This window comes from Scyliorhinus torazame, chromosome 3 (genome assembly GCF_047496885.1).
Source record: "Scyliorhinus torazame isolate Kashiwa2021f chromosome 3, sScyTor2.1, whole genome shotgun sequence".
NCBI classification, from domain to species: Eukaryota; Metazoa; Chordata; class Chondrichthyes; order Carcharhiniformes; family Scyliorhinidae; genus Scyliorhinus; species Scyliorhinus torazame.
The window spans coordinates 4,139,053-4,153,049 of NC_092709.1; the positions used below are offsets into that span (position 1 = coordinate 4,139,053).

A 13,997-nucleotide genomic window follows, 5' to 3' on the forward strand; every position below is an offset into this window, starting at 1 on the left:
GCAGCATTGTCATCAGCCCCAGTGCTGATGGGCGGGCTCCGGGGTCCTGGGGGGGGGGGGGATACTGATAGTCAAGAGGCAAAGGAGCAAGTTCTAGCAAACCTGGCTAATTTTGCATATGATCACAGTAACTATCACTATCTACGACTGGGGACCCACCGATCCGCGGGCGGGCCTGTGCCGTGGGGCACTCTTTCCCTTCCGCCTCCCCCACGGCCTCCACCATGGCGGAGGCGGAAGAGACTCTCCCCACTGCGCATGCACGGGAAACTGTCGGCGGCCGCTGACGCTCCCGCGCATGCGCCGCATTTCCGCACCAGCTGGCGGGGCAACAAACGCCATTTCCACCAGCTGGCGGGGCGGAAATCCCTCTGGCGCCGGCCTAGCCCCTCAATGTTGGGGCTCGGCCCCCAAAGATGCGGAGCATTCCGCACCTTTGGGCCGGTGCGATGCCCGTCTGATTGGCGCCGTTTTTGGCGCCAGTCGGCGGACATCGCGCCGTTGGGGGAGAATTTCGCCCAAGATCTGGAAAGAAACTGACTTCCATAGCATACACATCCAGATCGATGCCAGATACGGAACACACGTATGAGCAAATTGAAAAGGAATATCTCGGTTTAATTAATGGTCTTACTTCCACGACTATGTGTATGGTCTTCCAATGTTTGTAATGCAACCTGACCAGAGGTCGCAACAGTTTAAAAAAATCTGAACGAGACGTCCCCTGGGATTCAGCGCATGAGGACAAAGCTACAACAATATGACTTCGAGCTGATCTATACACCAGGCAAGTATCTCATTGTTGCTGATACACTATCTTGAGCCACAGACATTGAAGAGATACATCACTTCAATGAGGATGTTCAAATGCATGTGAATCTTGGCACTGAGTCTCTTCCGGTATCTAATGACAAATCAAGATTAATAAAGGAAGAACCAACCAAAGACACCGTCTTACAAAAGGTGATAACACGTCTCCATGAGATATGGAGTGGGCAGCACAGTAGCACAGTGGATAGCACTGTTGCTTCACAGCTCCAGGGTCCCAGGTTCGATTCCCGGCTTGGGTGACTGGCTGTGCGGAGTCTGCACGTTCTCCCTGTGTCTGCGTGGGTTTCCACCGGGTGCTCCGGTTTCCTTTCACAGGTCCCGAAAGACGTGCTGTTAGGTAAATTGGACATTTCTGAATTCTCCCTCAGTGTATCCGAACAGGCGCCGGAGTGTGGCGACTAGGGGCTTTTCACAGTAACTTCATTGCATTGTTAATGTAAGCCTACTTGTGACAATAATAAAGATTATTATTAGATTATTATGAGGGATGGCCCAAAGGTTCCTGCTCAAGTTATTATAACGTGAGGGCAGAGTTACGTGATGCAAATGGGCTTTTGCTTCAACAACAAAGAATTGTAATTCCACATCATATACTTTGCAAAATCCATGAAGGGCACTTGGGAAGAGAAAAATGCGAGGGAAGGGCTGAGGGCACAGTCTATTGGCCGGACATCAAGCGCGATATTGATGCAATGGTAAAAAACTGCCCACAGTGTCGGAAGGTGAACAGCTGCACACAGTGCGGGAAGCTTCAGTTCAAACTGCGGAAAGAGTCAGTTACTCAAAGATTAGAGAGGAAACTGACATTTCAAAAAAGGAGGCAATGGAGATTTGATGGCAAATCCACAAGAAAACTCCAACCATTGCAATCAGGTGACAGAGTCAGGGGGAGAAGGTCCCGATGGAACGGATGGTTGAAGTATGCAAAGGTACTGCAACAGGCAGGTCCTAATTCGTATTTAATCATCACTGATAATGGAACATTCTGAAGGTTCAGAAACCTTTTGTGATGGATTCACAAGAAGAATTTGTGAGTAATCCCAAAACAGTTGAAAATGATACAGTTCAGCAGACAGAGCCAGAACAAAATTAAACTGCACAAATGCAAGAAGAACAACAAGAAACTTTCACAACAACAAATGAAGATGAAACAAGGTCAGAAATTCAACCAATGCTCAGAATATCAACAAGGCAAAGACGGAAACCTGAGAGACTGAATTTGTGATGGGCTGCACATAGTTAAATGTTCGAAAGAATTATGCATATATTGGATTGTCATGAATGTAATTAATTACATTTCCAAAGGAAAGGGGATGCGATGAAACGCATAAGAAATCATGCATATAATGTACACGACCTCCGAACAGCAGGTGGCAGTGTAAACCTTCCATGTGACTCTACCTGGAGGAGTTGAGAGTTAGTAGTGTTAGTGGACTGCCATATTTCCAGTAACTCTTGGATAATTTATCAGTATTAGTAGTTTGTAATATATTACTTCTAGTTATCTTTACCACACATTTGTTTTATAATAAATTACTTTAACTGGTCAAGAACTAGATGTTCTATTGTGCAACAGTCCTACCGGCCATAGCACAAGAAGATGGCAACCACCACCTTCCCAAGGGCAACTAGGGATGGGCAATAAATGTAGGCCTAGTCAGCAGCTACATCCTATGAAAGAATAAATAATGTTTGGACGGTACTTACATTTTATATTGCACTGTGCCATCATTTCATAGATACCTTCCTCTTTCTCATCGTCCAAAGTTTGATGAATATTATAATTACCCGGGGATGTTTCCATGCACAGGTGTGTCTTGTTTGACGCCTGTTTAAAAGCAAACAGAAGGATTGGTTCTAATGGTCTAATTAACATACAATGAGTTTTCCCAAAATGTTAGATTGAGAAAAATGTCACTAATAACATCACAATTGTTTATTTTTTCCTTCAGGCAGTCTCTGACAGTTCAAACCAATTGCTAAGCTGTACGTAGAAAGTGGAATTTCTCAGGTGAAGAATTCAATGCACAAGGTAGATGCTAGGAAACTGATAAGGGACAACTAGGATTGTCTTCCTCCGAATACAAAACAACAATTTCAGTATTTTCATACATTTCTAACAAAACAGAACAAGCAAAGTACCTTTTCACAGTGCTTCATGGCACCACAAAGCACCCACGCAGAATGGAGATGATTGGGAAATTTCCTCGGTCAATCAGGGCTGGAAACCACATCACTGTGGATTGACTTTACAAAGGGCTCATTCTCAGCCCAGAGATTAGTGGGAGAACCCCTAAACAGGGTTGGTACCGGGCAGCGAATGGAGTGCGATTTTCCAGGACCACGGCACCGGACACAGTCTGGACAACGCCGCCACTGGGAGCGAACCAGATTCGTATATTTCAATGATTCCGGGTTTTAGTTGGAGTCTCCGGGTTCCCAGGATTCACTGTCCCAGCTGGCGCAGCATGAGGCTGGCGGGAATCACTACTGCTTTCCAAAAACGGGGGGGCTTGGAGACCATTGAAGCCCCAGGGTGGTTGGGAAACAGTGCCCTGGCACTGCCCTCTGACACTCAGGTTGGCACTGACAAGGGAAGGGGCATGAAGGTGGTCCCTGAAAGGGCAGGGCCTTAGGCGAGCCCAGAGCAGGCTACCGCTGACTTTGGAGGGAGGGGCACATGCCGGCAAGTATGGATGTGGGGTGGGTGGGGTGACCGGGTTACCCTCATACCTGTGTGGTGTTGGGGGGGGGGGGAGGCGGTGACCTGGACATCTCGTGTTGTGGGGGAGGTTCCCTTCTGGGGTCTTACCGCCATCTTTAGGTCCCCACTCCAGAAAAAAGTCTAAGCGTGGAAGAATTCCGTGAGAATCTCCCAAAGTCCAAAGAAATGACTTAAGTGTGGGTGGATTGCGATGGGAATTCCGTCGGAACAGGCGGCAGTATTCTCCCGTTATCCTGCCCGAAATAACGGGGACATCCGCCCAACATCATCTTATTCTGCAACTTTCCTGCACTCGATGCATTTTGTTGCAGAGATGATCTGCTTTGCATCGAGAGGCTTTGCTAGATTAGTGTCCTGGGTTTTGTTTATTATACAATCCATAAACCGGAGCACCCGGAGGAAACCCACGCAGACACGGGGAGAACGTGCAGACCCCACACAGTCACCTGAGGCTGGAATTGAACCCGGGTCCCTGGCACTGTGAGGCAGCAGTGCTAACCACTGTGCCACCCAAATAAAGGGTCTTCTTCATGAATCCTCGTTTTAAATAGACTCCGTAGATTGTTTAAATTAGATTCTGTTTTCTGAGAACGTGTTGAAAGTCCCACCCTGCCTCCCTGCCCTTTGTCATTTTTTGGCGAGTGTGACTTTAGTCTATCTCTAAATACTCAAGATAACCCTAATCTGTCAACATATTTATAATTAATAGATTTCAAAACAGAATCAAATCAGAAGAACTTTGTTCCTATAACCTAGACATGTGACTTTGTTCTAAGTCTCGCCTCAGAGGGCCTCTCAAGCTCACAGGAGCTCGTAGCCGGTAGTGTCATTGATTGAGACCCCGGAAATTGGTGAACAAATTTGTCAGTGCTTCAAATATAATTTATTGCCTGTCATATGCGATGTCTTGTGGTTTGATAGATGCTATGTAAAACCTCCCGCATTCCTAATGGCAGTCTAGTGGATCCTCAATGCAGACTTTCCGTGATTTTAATGTTCGTCCCTTATTGTTACTCACAGAACATTCTAATCACAATATTCCAACAGCAGCCTAACCAATGCATTGAGAAAATTTAAGATTGTTTTTATATAGCTCAGTGGGCTAGACAGCTGGTTTGTGATGCAGAACAAGGCCAGCAGCGCGGGTTCAATTCCCGTACCAGCTGAGAATTCTGAATTCTCCCTCAGTGTACCCGAACAGGCGCCGGAGTGTGGCGACTGTCATAATATACACCAGTATATCATGGTGCAGACACACACTGATGGACACACAGTGGGACCAATCAACACACACAACACCGCAGCCAATCACCAGTGAGAGCACACGCACTATAAAGACAGATTTCCCGCTCATTCGATTTGCAGCTAGCTAGGAAGACAGAGCTCACAGCCTGCAACACAGACATTCACCATGTGCTGAGTGCATCAACTGGTTAGGACAAGGCAAAGGTCTTTAGTTAAAGCTAGTATCGTATTAACCCACAGTCTGAGTATGTTTAAACAGTCCGCATCGCCGGCAGCCTCGGGGCCAATTGGAAGATTTTCAAACAGTGCTTCCAGCTCTTCCTCGAAGCCACGGACAGGGAGGGCGCCTCGGATACCAGGAAGATTGCTCTTCTCCTCTCCACGGCCGGGGACCGTGCCATCCACATTTTCAACTCTCTCACCTTTGCAGATGACGAAGACATGATGAAGTTCAAGACGGTTCTCCTCAAATTTGACACTCACTGCAGCGTAGAGATGAATGAAAGTTTTGAACGCTACGTGTTCCAGCAGCGTTTGCAGGGTAAGGACGAACCTTTCCAATCCTTTCTCACGCACCTCCGCATCCTTGCGCAATCTTGCAGCTACAGGCCCACCTCCGACTCCGTGATACGCGACCAGATCGTTTTCGGTGTTCAGTCGGACCCCCTACGTCAGCAGCTCCTCAAAGTAAAGCAACTCACCCTAGCGACCGCCATCGAGACCTGTGTCTTACATGAAAATGCCACCAGTCGGTATTCCCATATACAAGCGGCTGAATCGGCGCGGCAAGGTCCCCACGAGGCGGAACGGGTCCAAGTGACTGAGCACCTCCAGGGCCTCAGCCTGGATGAGGGCGGCCATTTCGGGCGCTTTTCACGGACTCCCGCGCTTGTACGCACCAAACGAGGGGACAGCGACGTGGAGGAACGTAATGCGCAGGCGCGCACCACGCAGGACCGCACCGCGCATGCGCGGTGGCGCAACGAACGTGCTGACCTCACGATGTGCGGCAACTATGGCTCCGCCCACTTAAAGCGGCAATGCCCCGCAAAATCTCGACAATGCCTGCGATGTGGCAGACTTGGCCACTATGCTGCCTTCTGTCGAGCAGCTCAGCCTGCCAATTCATCTCGCTTCAGCCAGCCTCGCAGGAATGTTCAGGCAATTCAACCCACAGCCACCGAGTCTGATGCGGACCTCCCACACAGCAGTGACACCGAGGACCCGAAGGCACCTTTTTGAGTCGGTGTCGTAACGTAAGACAGGCTGTCCCCGAAGCAAAGACACCAGCCGCTGTCGGTATACAGCATCGATGCAGACGATGAGTGGTGTGCCACCCTGACGGTCAACCGGTCCCAAATACAATTCCGCCTGCACACTGGTGCCTCCGCCAATCTCATGGCGTGGTCTGCTTTCCAAAGCCTTTGTGTCAAACCAGCCATCCTTCTGTCGGCCTGCCAGCTATTGGACTACAATGGCAACATCATTCCTGCTACCGGCTCGTGCCAACTTGAAGTGATGCACAAGTCACGGAAAGCTATCCTTCCCTTCGCGATCGTGGGCTCCTCGAAGGACTCCCTGCTTGGTGCACAGGCGTGCAAGCTGTTGAACCTCGTTCAAAGAGTTCACTCTCTCTCTCCTGATGACATGTCTGCCTTCCAGGACGCTGACTTCAGGGCGCAACTCGACGCCATCATCGACCAGCCCTGCGACGTCTTCGAAGGCATGGGCACCCATATACTTACTAGATCCTACTCAAACAGAATGCCATGCCTGTGGTGCATGCACCTCGCAGAGTCCCAGCAACCCTCAAGGACCGCCTCAAGCAGCAGCTGCAGGACCTCCAAGACCAAGGAGTGATCTCCAGAGTTACGGAACCAACCGACTGGGTCAGTTCCATGGTGTGCGTAAAAAAGCCTTCCGGCGAGCTGAGAATTTGCATTGATCCCAAGGAACTGAATCGCAATATCGTGAGGGAGCATTATCCGATTCCCAAGCGCGAAGAGATCACATGCGAGATGGCTCACGCCAAGCTCTTCACCAAACTTGACGCCTCGAAAGTTTTCTGGAAAATCCAGCTCGACAAATCCCGCAGGAAACTGTGTACCTTTAACATCCCTTTTGGCAGATATTGTTACAACAGGATGCCGTTTGGGGTCATATCGGCGTCAGAAGTGTTCCACAGGATCATGGAACAAATGATGGAAGGCATTGAAGGTGTTCGCGTCTATGTCAACAAAGAACAAAGAACAAAGAAATGTACAGCACAGGAACAGGCCCTTCGGCCCTCCAAGCCCGTGCCGACCATACTGCCCGACTAAACTACAATCTTCTACACTTCCTGGGTCCGTATCCTTCTATTCCCATCCTATTCATATATTTGTCAAGATGCCCCTTAAATGTCCCTATCGTCCCTGCCTCCACTACCTCCTCCGGTAGTGAGTTCCAGGCACCCACTACCCTCTGCGTAAAAAACTTGCCTCGTACATCTACTCTAAACTTTGCCCCTCTCACCTTAAACCTATGCCCCCTAGTAATTGACCCCTCTACCCTGGGGAAAAGCCTCTGACTATCCACTCTGTCTATGCCCCTCATAATTTTGTATACCTCTATCAGGTCGCCCCTCAACCTCCTTCGTTCCAGTGAGAACAAACCGAGTTTATTCAATCGCTCCTCATAGCTTATGCCCTCCATACCAGGCAACATTCTGGTAAATCTCTTCTGCACCCTCTCTAAAGCCTCCACATCCTTCTGGTAGTGTGGCGACCAGAATTGAACACTATACTCCAAGTGTGGCCTAACTAAGGTTCTATAATCATAATCATAACGACATAATCATTTGGTCCACCACCCCGCAGGAGCATGTCAGTCGCCTCCAGCGCGTGTTCAAACGCACACGGGAGCAGGGCCTCCGCCTCAACAGAGCCAAATGCTCCTTCGGCCAGACGGAACTCAAGATCCTCGGGGACCACATCTCCCAGTTGGGTGTGCGGCCGGATGCGGACAAGGTGGCTGCCATCACAGCCATGGAAACGCCAGAGGACAAGAAGGCGGTCCTCCGATTTCTGGGCATGGTCAACTTCCTAGGGAAGCTCATCCCTAACCTCGCCTCTCATACCACGGCTCTCAGGAACCTGGTCAGGAAGACGACAGACTTCCAATGGCTCCCTGCCCACGAGCGCGAATGGAGAGAACTTAAAACCAAACTCACCACGGCTCGTATACACCCCGGGCAAAGACCTGATCATAGCCGACGCTCTGTCCAGGGCAGTCAACACCCCGTGTGACCCAGCGGGATTCGTCTGCCAGGTTGACGCCCATGTGGCCTTCGTGGCCTCCAATCTACCTGCCACGGATGAACGCCTCGTCCAAATTTGCCGCGAGACAGCGGCTGACCATTTGCTACAGCGTGTCATGCGCCACCTAACAGACGGGTAGCTCAAGGGCCAATGCCCTCAGTTCTACAACATCAAAGACGATCTGGCAGTAGTCGATGGTGTTCTCCTGAAACTGGGCCGCATTTTCATCCTGCACAGCATGCGCCAGCTCATCTTGGAATAGCTACACGAGGGCTATCTTGGCGTGGAGAAGTGCCGCCGACGGGCCCGAGAGGCTGTGTACTGGCCCGGCATTAATGACGACATCGTCAACACAGTGCTCAACTGCCCCACCTGTCAGCGCTTCCAGCCGGCCCAACCACGTGAGACCCTACAGCCCCATGAGTTGGTCACGCCCCCTTGGTCCAAGGTCGGCATCAACTTGTTCCAGGCGCTGGGCAGGGACTATGTTCTGATTATAGACTACTTTTCAAACTACCCGGAGGTGGTACGTTTACACAACATCACATCGTCTGCAGTCATCCGTGCCTGTAAGGACACCTTTGCTCGTCACAGCATCCCACTCACTGTGATGTCGGACAATGGCCCCTGCTTCGCGAGCCAGGAATGGTCCAACTTTGCCAGGAGGTACAACTTTGTGCATGTGACATCCAGCCCCCTGTACCCCCAATCCAATGGCAAAGCGGAGAAGGGCGTCCACATAGTCAAACGGCTCCTCTGCAAGGCTGCCGACGCTGGGTCCGACTTCTACCTCGCCCTGCTGGCCTATCGCTCGGCCCCACTGTCCACTGGCCTGTCGCCAGCCCAGCTGCTCATGGGTCACACCCTGAGGACAACGGTGCCGTCCATTCACGTCCCAGACCTCGACCACGTTCTGGTCCTTCAACGGATGTAGCTGTCTCGTGCACAGCACAAGGCGCCTCATGACTCCCGTGCAGCTGATCTCCCTGCTCTGACTCCAGATGACAACGTCCGCGTCCATCTCCCGGATGGTGGCTGGTCTGCAACTGCTGTGGTTCTTCGGCAGGTGGCTCCCCGCTCGTTCCTGGTTCGTCTACCGGATGGTTCCATTCTGCGCCGTAATCGGCGTGCCCTTCGTCTCGTTCCCCGCTCGCTACACAATCCTCCGCCAGTGTCACGTCCTCCTGTTGACCCTGATCTGGACTATGCGGAGATTCCGGTTACTCTGCATCCTCCTCACTCTGACGCAGTCCAGCCCGCTCCTCAGCCGGCGGCTCCCGACCCACCCTTGAGGCGGTCAACCAGAATTCGTCGCCCACCTCAGAGACTTAATTTGTGAACTTTGTGGACTTATGGACTTTCTAATTTGTTCTGTTCTTCCGTTTAATCGTTCAAGTGGTTTGTATATAGTGTTCATCTCGTTATTCTTGTGACACACTGTTTTTCTGCACCAGGCACCTTCCCATGTAAATAGCTTAGTTTTTATGTACATAGTCCTGTAAATATTTCACACACACGTAGTCAGGATCATTCACCACACACTATTTATTGTCACGCAGGCACATTTTTTATAAAAGGCCGGGATGTCATAATATACACCAGTATAGCATGGTGCAGACACACACTGATGGACACACAGTGAGACCAATCAACACACACAACACCGCAGCCAATCACCAGTGAGAGCACACGCACTATAAAGACAGGGGGCATCAGAGTTCCCGCTCATTCGAGTTGCAGCTAGCTAGGAAGACAGAGCTCACAGCCTGCAACACAGACATTCACCATGTGCTGAGTGCATTGACTGGTTAGGACAAGGCAAAGGTCTTTAGTTAAAGCTAATATCGTATTAACCCACAGTCTGAGTATGTTTAAACAGTTAATGATTCAATAAAATAGTGTTGCGCTATTTCAAGTGTTGGTGACCTGTGATCCAGAACACCCAACACATCAGCGACTAGGGGCTTTTCACAGTAACTTCGTATTTGTGACAATAAAAGGTTATTACTATTATTATTATATTGTTGCCAGATCTGTAAGCGGCTCTTGACTGATCTTGAGTTAAGACACTGTGGTACATGATGTTGGAATTGTGATGTACATTGAAGGTACAAAGGTGCTCCATCATTTCCCTCACTAATAGCTGTGGTTAGTGGGTGCACTCTTGCCTCAGGGTCAGTAGGTTGGTTAAGAGACTTGAGGGTCAGGGTCAGAGACTTGAGCACGTATCCCGCTGCAGTACTGAGGGAGTGCTGCACTGCCACAGGTGCAAGTTTTAGAATGGATGTTAAACCAAGGCTCATCTGCTCCCTCAGGTGGGCAATAAAGACCCTTTGACTATTTCAAAGAAGGGCAGTGTCCTGACCAATATTTTTCACTCAATCACCATCCCAAAATCACATTATCAGGTCATTATCACATTGCTGTTTATGGGATCCTGCTGTGCGCTGATGGGCTGCTGAGTCTCTTACAGTGACTACACTTCAAAAAGTATTTGATTGGCTGTAAAGCACTTTGGGATGCCCTGAGGTTGTGAAAGTTGCCATAGTAACGCGAGTATTTCTGTGTGCAGACACTCACCAAGTAAAAGCATGTAGTAAATGACTCGCTAAGACAGCTCCACACTGAGGCTGCATGTATATAACCATGGCAATCTCAGTAAATGACTCCGTAATGCAACATTATTAATGAAGCTGCAGTCTCAAACTCAATGCCAGCCCTCAGGAAATGACAGACATTATCCTGTTCTTACCCGAGATTGGCTGAATAATGCAGTTCTCATTGATAACTGGCAGATATTCTTTGCCATTGTATGGTGCTTCAGATTTATCATCAATTCTTATTAAACAACATCAACTATAATTGTTGTGCAGCCCCTTGTCTGTTCTGGAAATGAACATTGTTCTGCAACATCGTCTCTCTTTGTTCCTGCCCCAGCTCACCTGCTACTTGGATCGGCACAGGCTTGGAGGGCCGAAGGGCTCTTCCTGTGCTGTACTCTTCTTAGTTTTTTAAACCCTTTGCCATCGTTTGGTTACCCCCATAATTGATGATTCCAATGCTCTCTTGGCTGGCTTATCACTCTGAAAACTTTAGTTCATTTTAAACTCTGCTATCCTTACTGACCTCACTTGGAGTCCTATTCAGCCACCACCCCGATGGTTGATGATCGACTCTGGCTACCCTGGTTTTCAAATCCCTCCATGGCCATTCCCCTCCCCATCTCTGTAACCTCCTCCAGCCACACAACTCTCCGAGATATCTGCTCTCTGTCCAGTTCCAAAATAATAATAATAATAATGCCACAAGTCGGCTTACAGTAACACTGCAATGAAGTTACTGTGAAAAGCCCCTAGTCGCCACATTCCGGCGCCTGTTCAGGTACACAGAGGGAGAATTCACAATATCCAATTCACCTAACGGCACGTCTTTCGGGACTTGTGGGAGGAAACCGGAGCACCCGGAGGAAACCCACGCAGACACGGGGAGAAGGTGCAGACTCCGCACAGACACTGACCCAAGCCGGGAATCGAACCTGGGACCCTGGTGCTGTGAAGCAACAGTGCTAACCACTGTGCTACTGTGCCACCCTCTCAAAGCTAGCACCTCTCAATTTTTTTCCCGCTCAAATCAATTTTTTAAAATTTTGTGGCTTCTGTTTATTTTTCTAATTGCCTTAAATTTGTGTGTTCTGGTCACCAACCCTCCTGCCAATGGAATCTGTTTTTCTACCTATGCTGTCAAAATCCTTCACAATTTTGAACACTTCTTATTAAATCACACCTTAACCTTTTCTGCTGAAACGAGAACGATCCTAACTTCTCCTGTTTCTCCATTTGTACAGATTTAGCACCCTGCAAAATGCAGCACTTTAATGAAAGATTCCTGCAATTGTCAGAAAACAATTGCCTTCTAACATCAGACTGCTTTTACAAATACACATTCTTGGCAAGAAGCCTCGCCCTGTGGGAACACACATCAGGAAATCACTGGCCTGCTCTCTACATATTCCCGATCCACTGCCAGAGACAGACTTGCTAAACTAGCTCTTATATAATAAAAATATCAGTGTAGGTCTATTGATTTTCCAGTGGAATCCCAATAAGCACTTGTTTTTGCGATGGTTTATGTAATGACAGATTACAGATATTGGGCTAAAGTTTGTGTGGGGGCTGTGAAATTTACCCTTCACTGGGGACACCTCACGACTGACACGCCTTTCAAAGTCCTGCCACCCTCCTTCCTACCTGAGCACTTGGCGGAAAAATAATTTAGCAACAGCTGTTTAGTCTTAATTAATCAACAATATGGGACTGATGATAATTCTTATTGACCTTTTACACAGATAATTGTGTCTGTGTTAAAATGGGATGAGACTCTGTAATATTTGCATGGAACTGTCTAATTTACATCTGAAACCACCATAATTGCAAACAGCAGGTCTGTGCATTCGGATAAAAGGAGGTTTTCAAGAAATCGTTTGCACTGTGCCAAAACACAAGAAACAACAGACTTTTGATATTACCTGAAAGAACAAATCACATTCTGCCTACGCATTCACTGCAAATAACTGTTTCTCCTTTTCCCCCTTTAAACTGCTGTAGCCTAGCAACAGAAGAATTCAGGTCCCAATTTATTGTTCTCTCTGTTATTTTCCATTGATATCAGGCAGAATGACAAGAGGGTTGCAAAATTGCAGGTACTAAATAATTTATAAGATATCCATTTCAATAGTTTTAACACTGACATTATAAAGAAAGAAAGATTGTTTTCACTGACAGTCGCTTTGGGTTTGCACATTTTATTGTGTCAGTAAATGTCCTCTTTTGGTCGGGTGGGCAGTGCGGAGGGGGAGGTGGGGGGGGGATGTGGACTGAGGGCAGCACCAAAGCCACTACCTACAACCTGATCATAAAAGAATGAAAACACCGGTTGTAAGAGTCAAAATACTGTTTTCTTCTGGATAATCAGATGATAGAAATATTCGTGTAGGTCAGTAATGGTTCATTTTACATACCTTAGAGAGGGCATGTTTTGTAGATTATTCAGCAGTTGAATATTTCCTAATCCTGGCAATGTTTTTGTTGGGTTTACACATGCAAGCCGTCAGAACCACTTGAGATAGATTTCCATCAAACTTAGAGCCCAGGGACAGACCATTCGGCCCAACTAGTCCATGCTGGCACTCCACGCACCTCCTCCCATCCCTCTTCACCTCACTCTATCATTATTCCTTTCTCCTCTGTGTTTATCCTGTTAGGGGCTGGTTTAGCACAGTGGGCTAAACAGCTGGCTTGTAATGCAGAACGCTGCCAGCAGTGTTGGTTCAATTCCTGTACCGGCCTCCCCCAACAGGCGCCGGAATGTGGCCCATAACTCTCTATCTCCATCTTCCCCATATAACTGTCTAAATATAACTCTCATTGAAGCTACTCGTGACAATAAGTGATTGTTATTATTATTATATTATTATTAAATGCATCCACAATATTCACCTCAACTACTCCCTGTGGCAGCGAGTGCCACAATCTCACCACTCTCTAAAATGCACTGACAGAAGACAAAGGGTGGTTGTAGAGGATGGTTTTACAAACTGGAGGCCTGTGACCAGTGGTGTCCCTCAGCGTTCAGTGCTGGGCCCACTGTTATTTAATAATTGGATGAGAATGTAGGAGGCATGGTTAGTAATTTTGCAGATGACACCAAGATTGGTGGCATAGTGGATAGTGAAGAAGGTTATCTAGGATTGCAACGGGATCTTGACCAATTGGGCCAGTGGGCCGATGAATGGCAGATGGAGTTTAATTTGGATAAATGTGAGATGATGCATTTTGGTAGCTCAAATCAGGGCAGGACCTACTCAGTTAAAGGTAGGGAGTTGGGGAGAGTTACAGAAC

General features: G+C 48.3%; 1 protein-coding gene across 1 annotated transcript in view; it reads right to left on the minus strand.

Annotated features, from left to right (window-relative positions):
- LOC140408255 (B-cell scaffold protein with ankyrin repeats-like) overlaps positions 1–13,997 on the minus strand; it is a 513,048-nt gene that overhangs the window by 61,119 nt on the left and 437,932 nt on the right. The window contains exon 9 of the mRNA XM_072495211.1: positions 2,539–2,659. Coding sequence (XP_072351312.1) covers positions 2,539–2,659 — 121 coding nt within the window. The remainder of the gene's footprint in view (positions 1–2,538; positions 2,660–13,997) is intronic.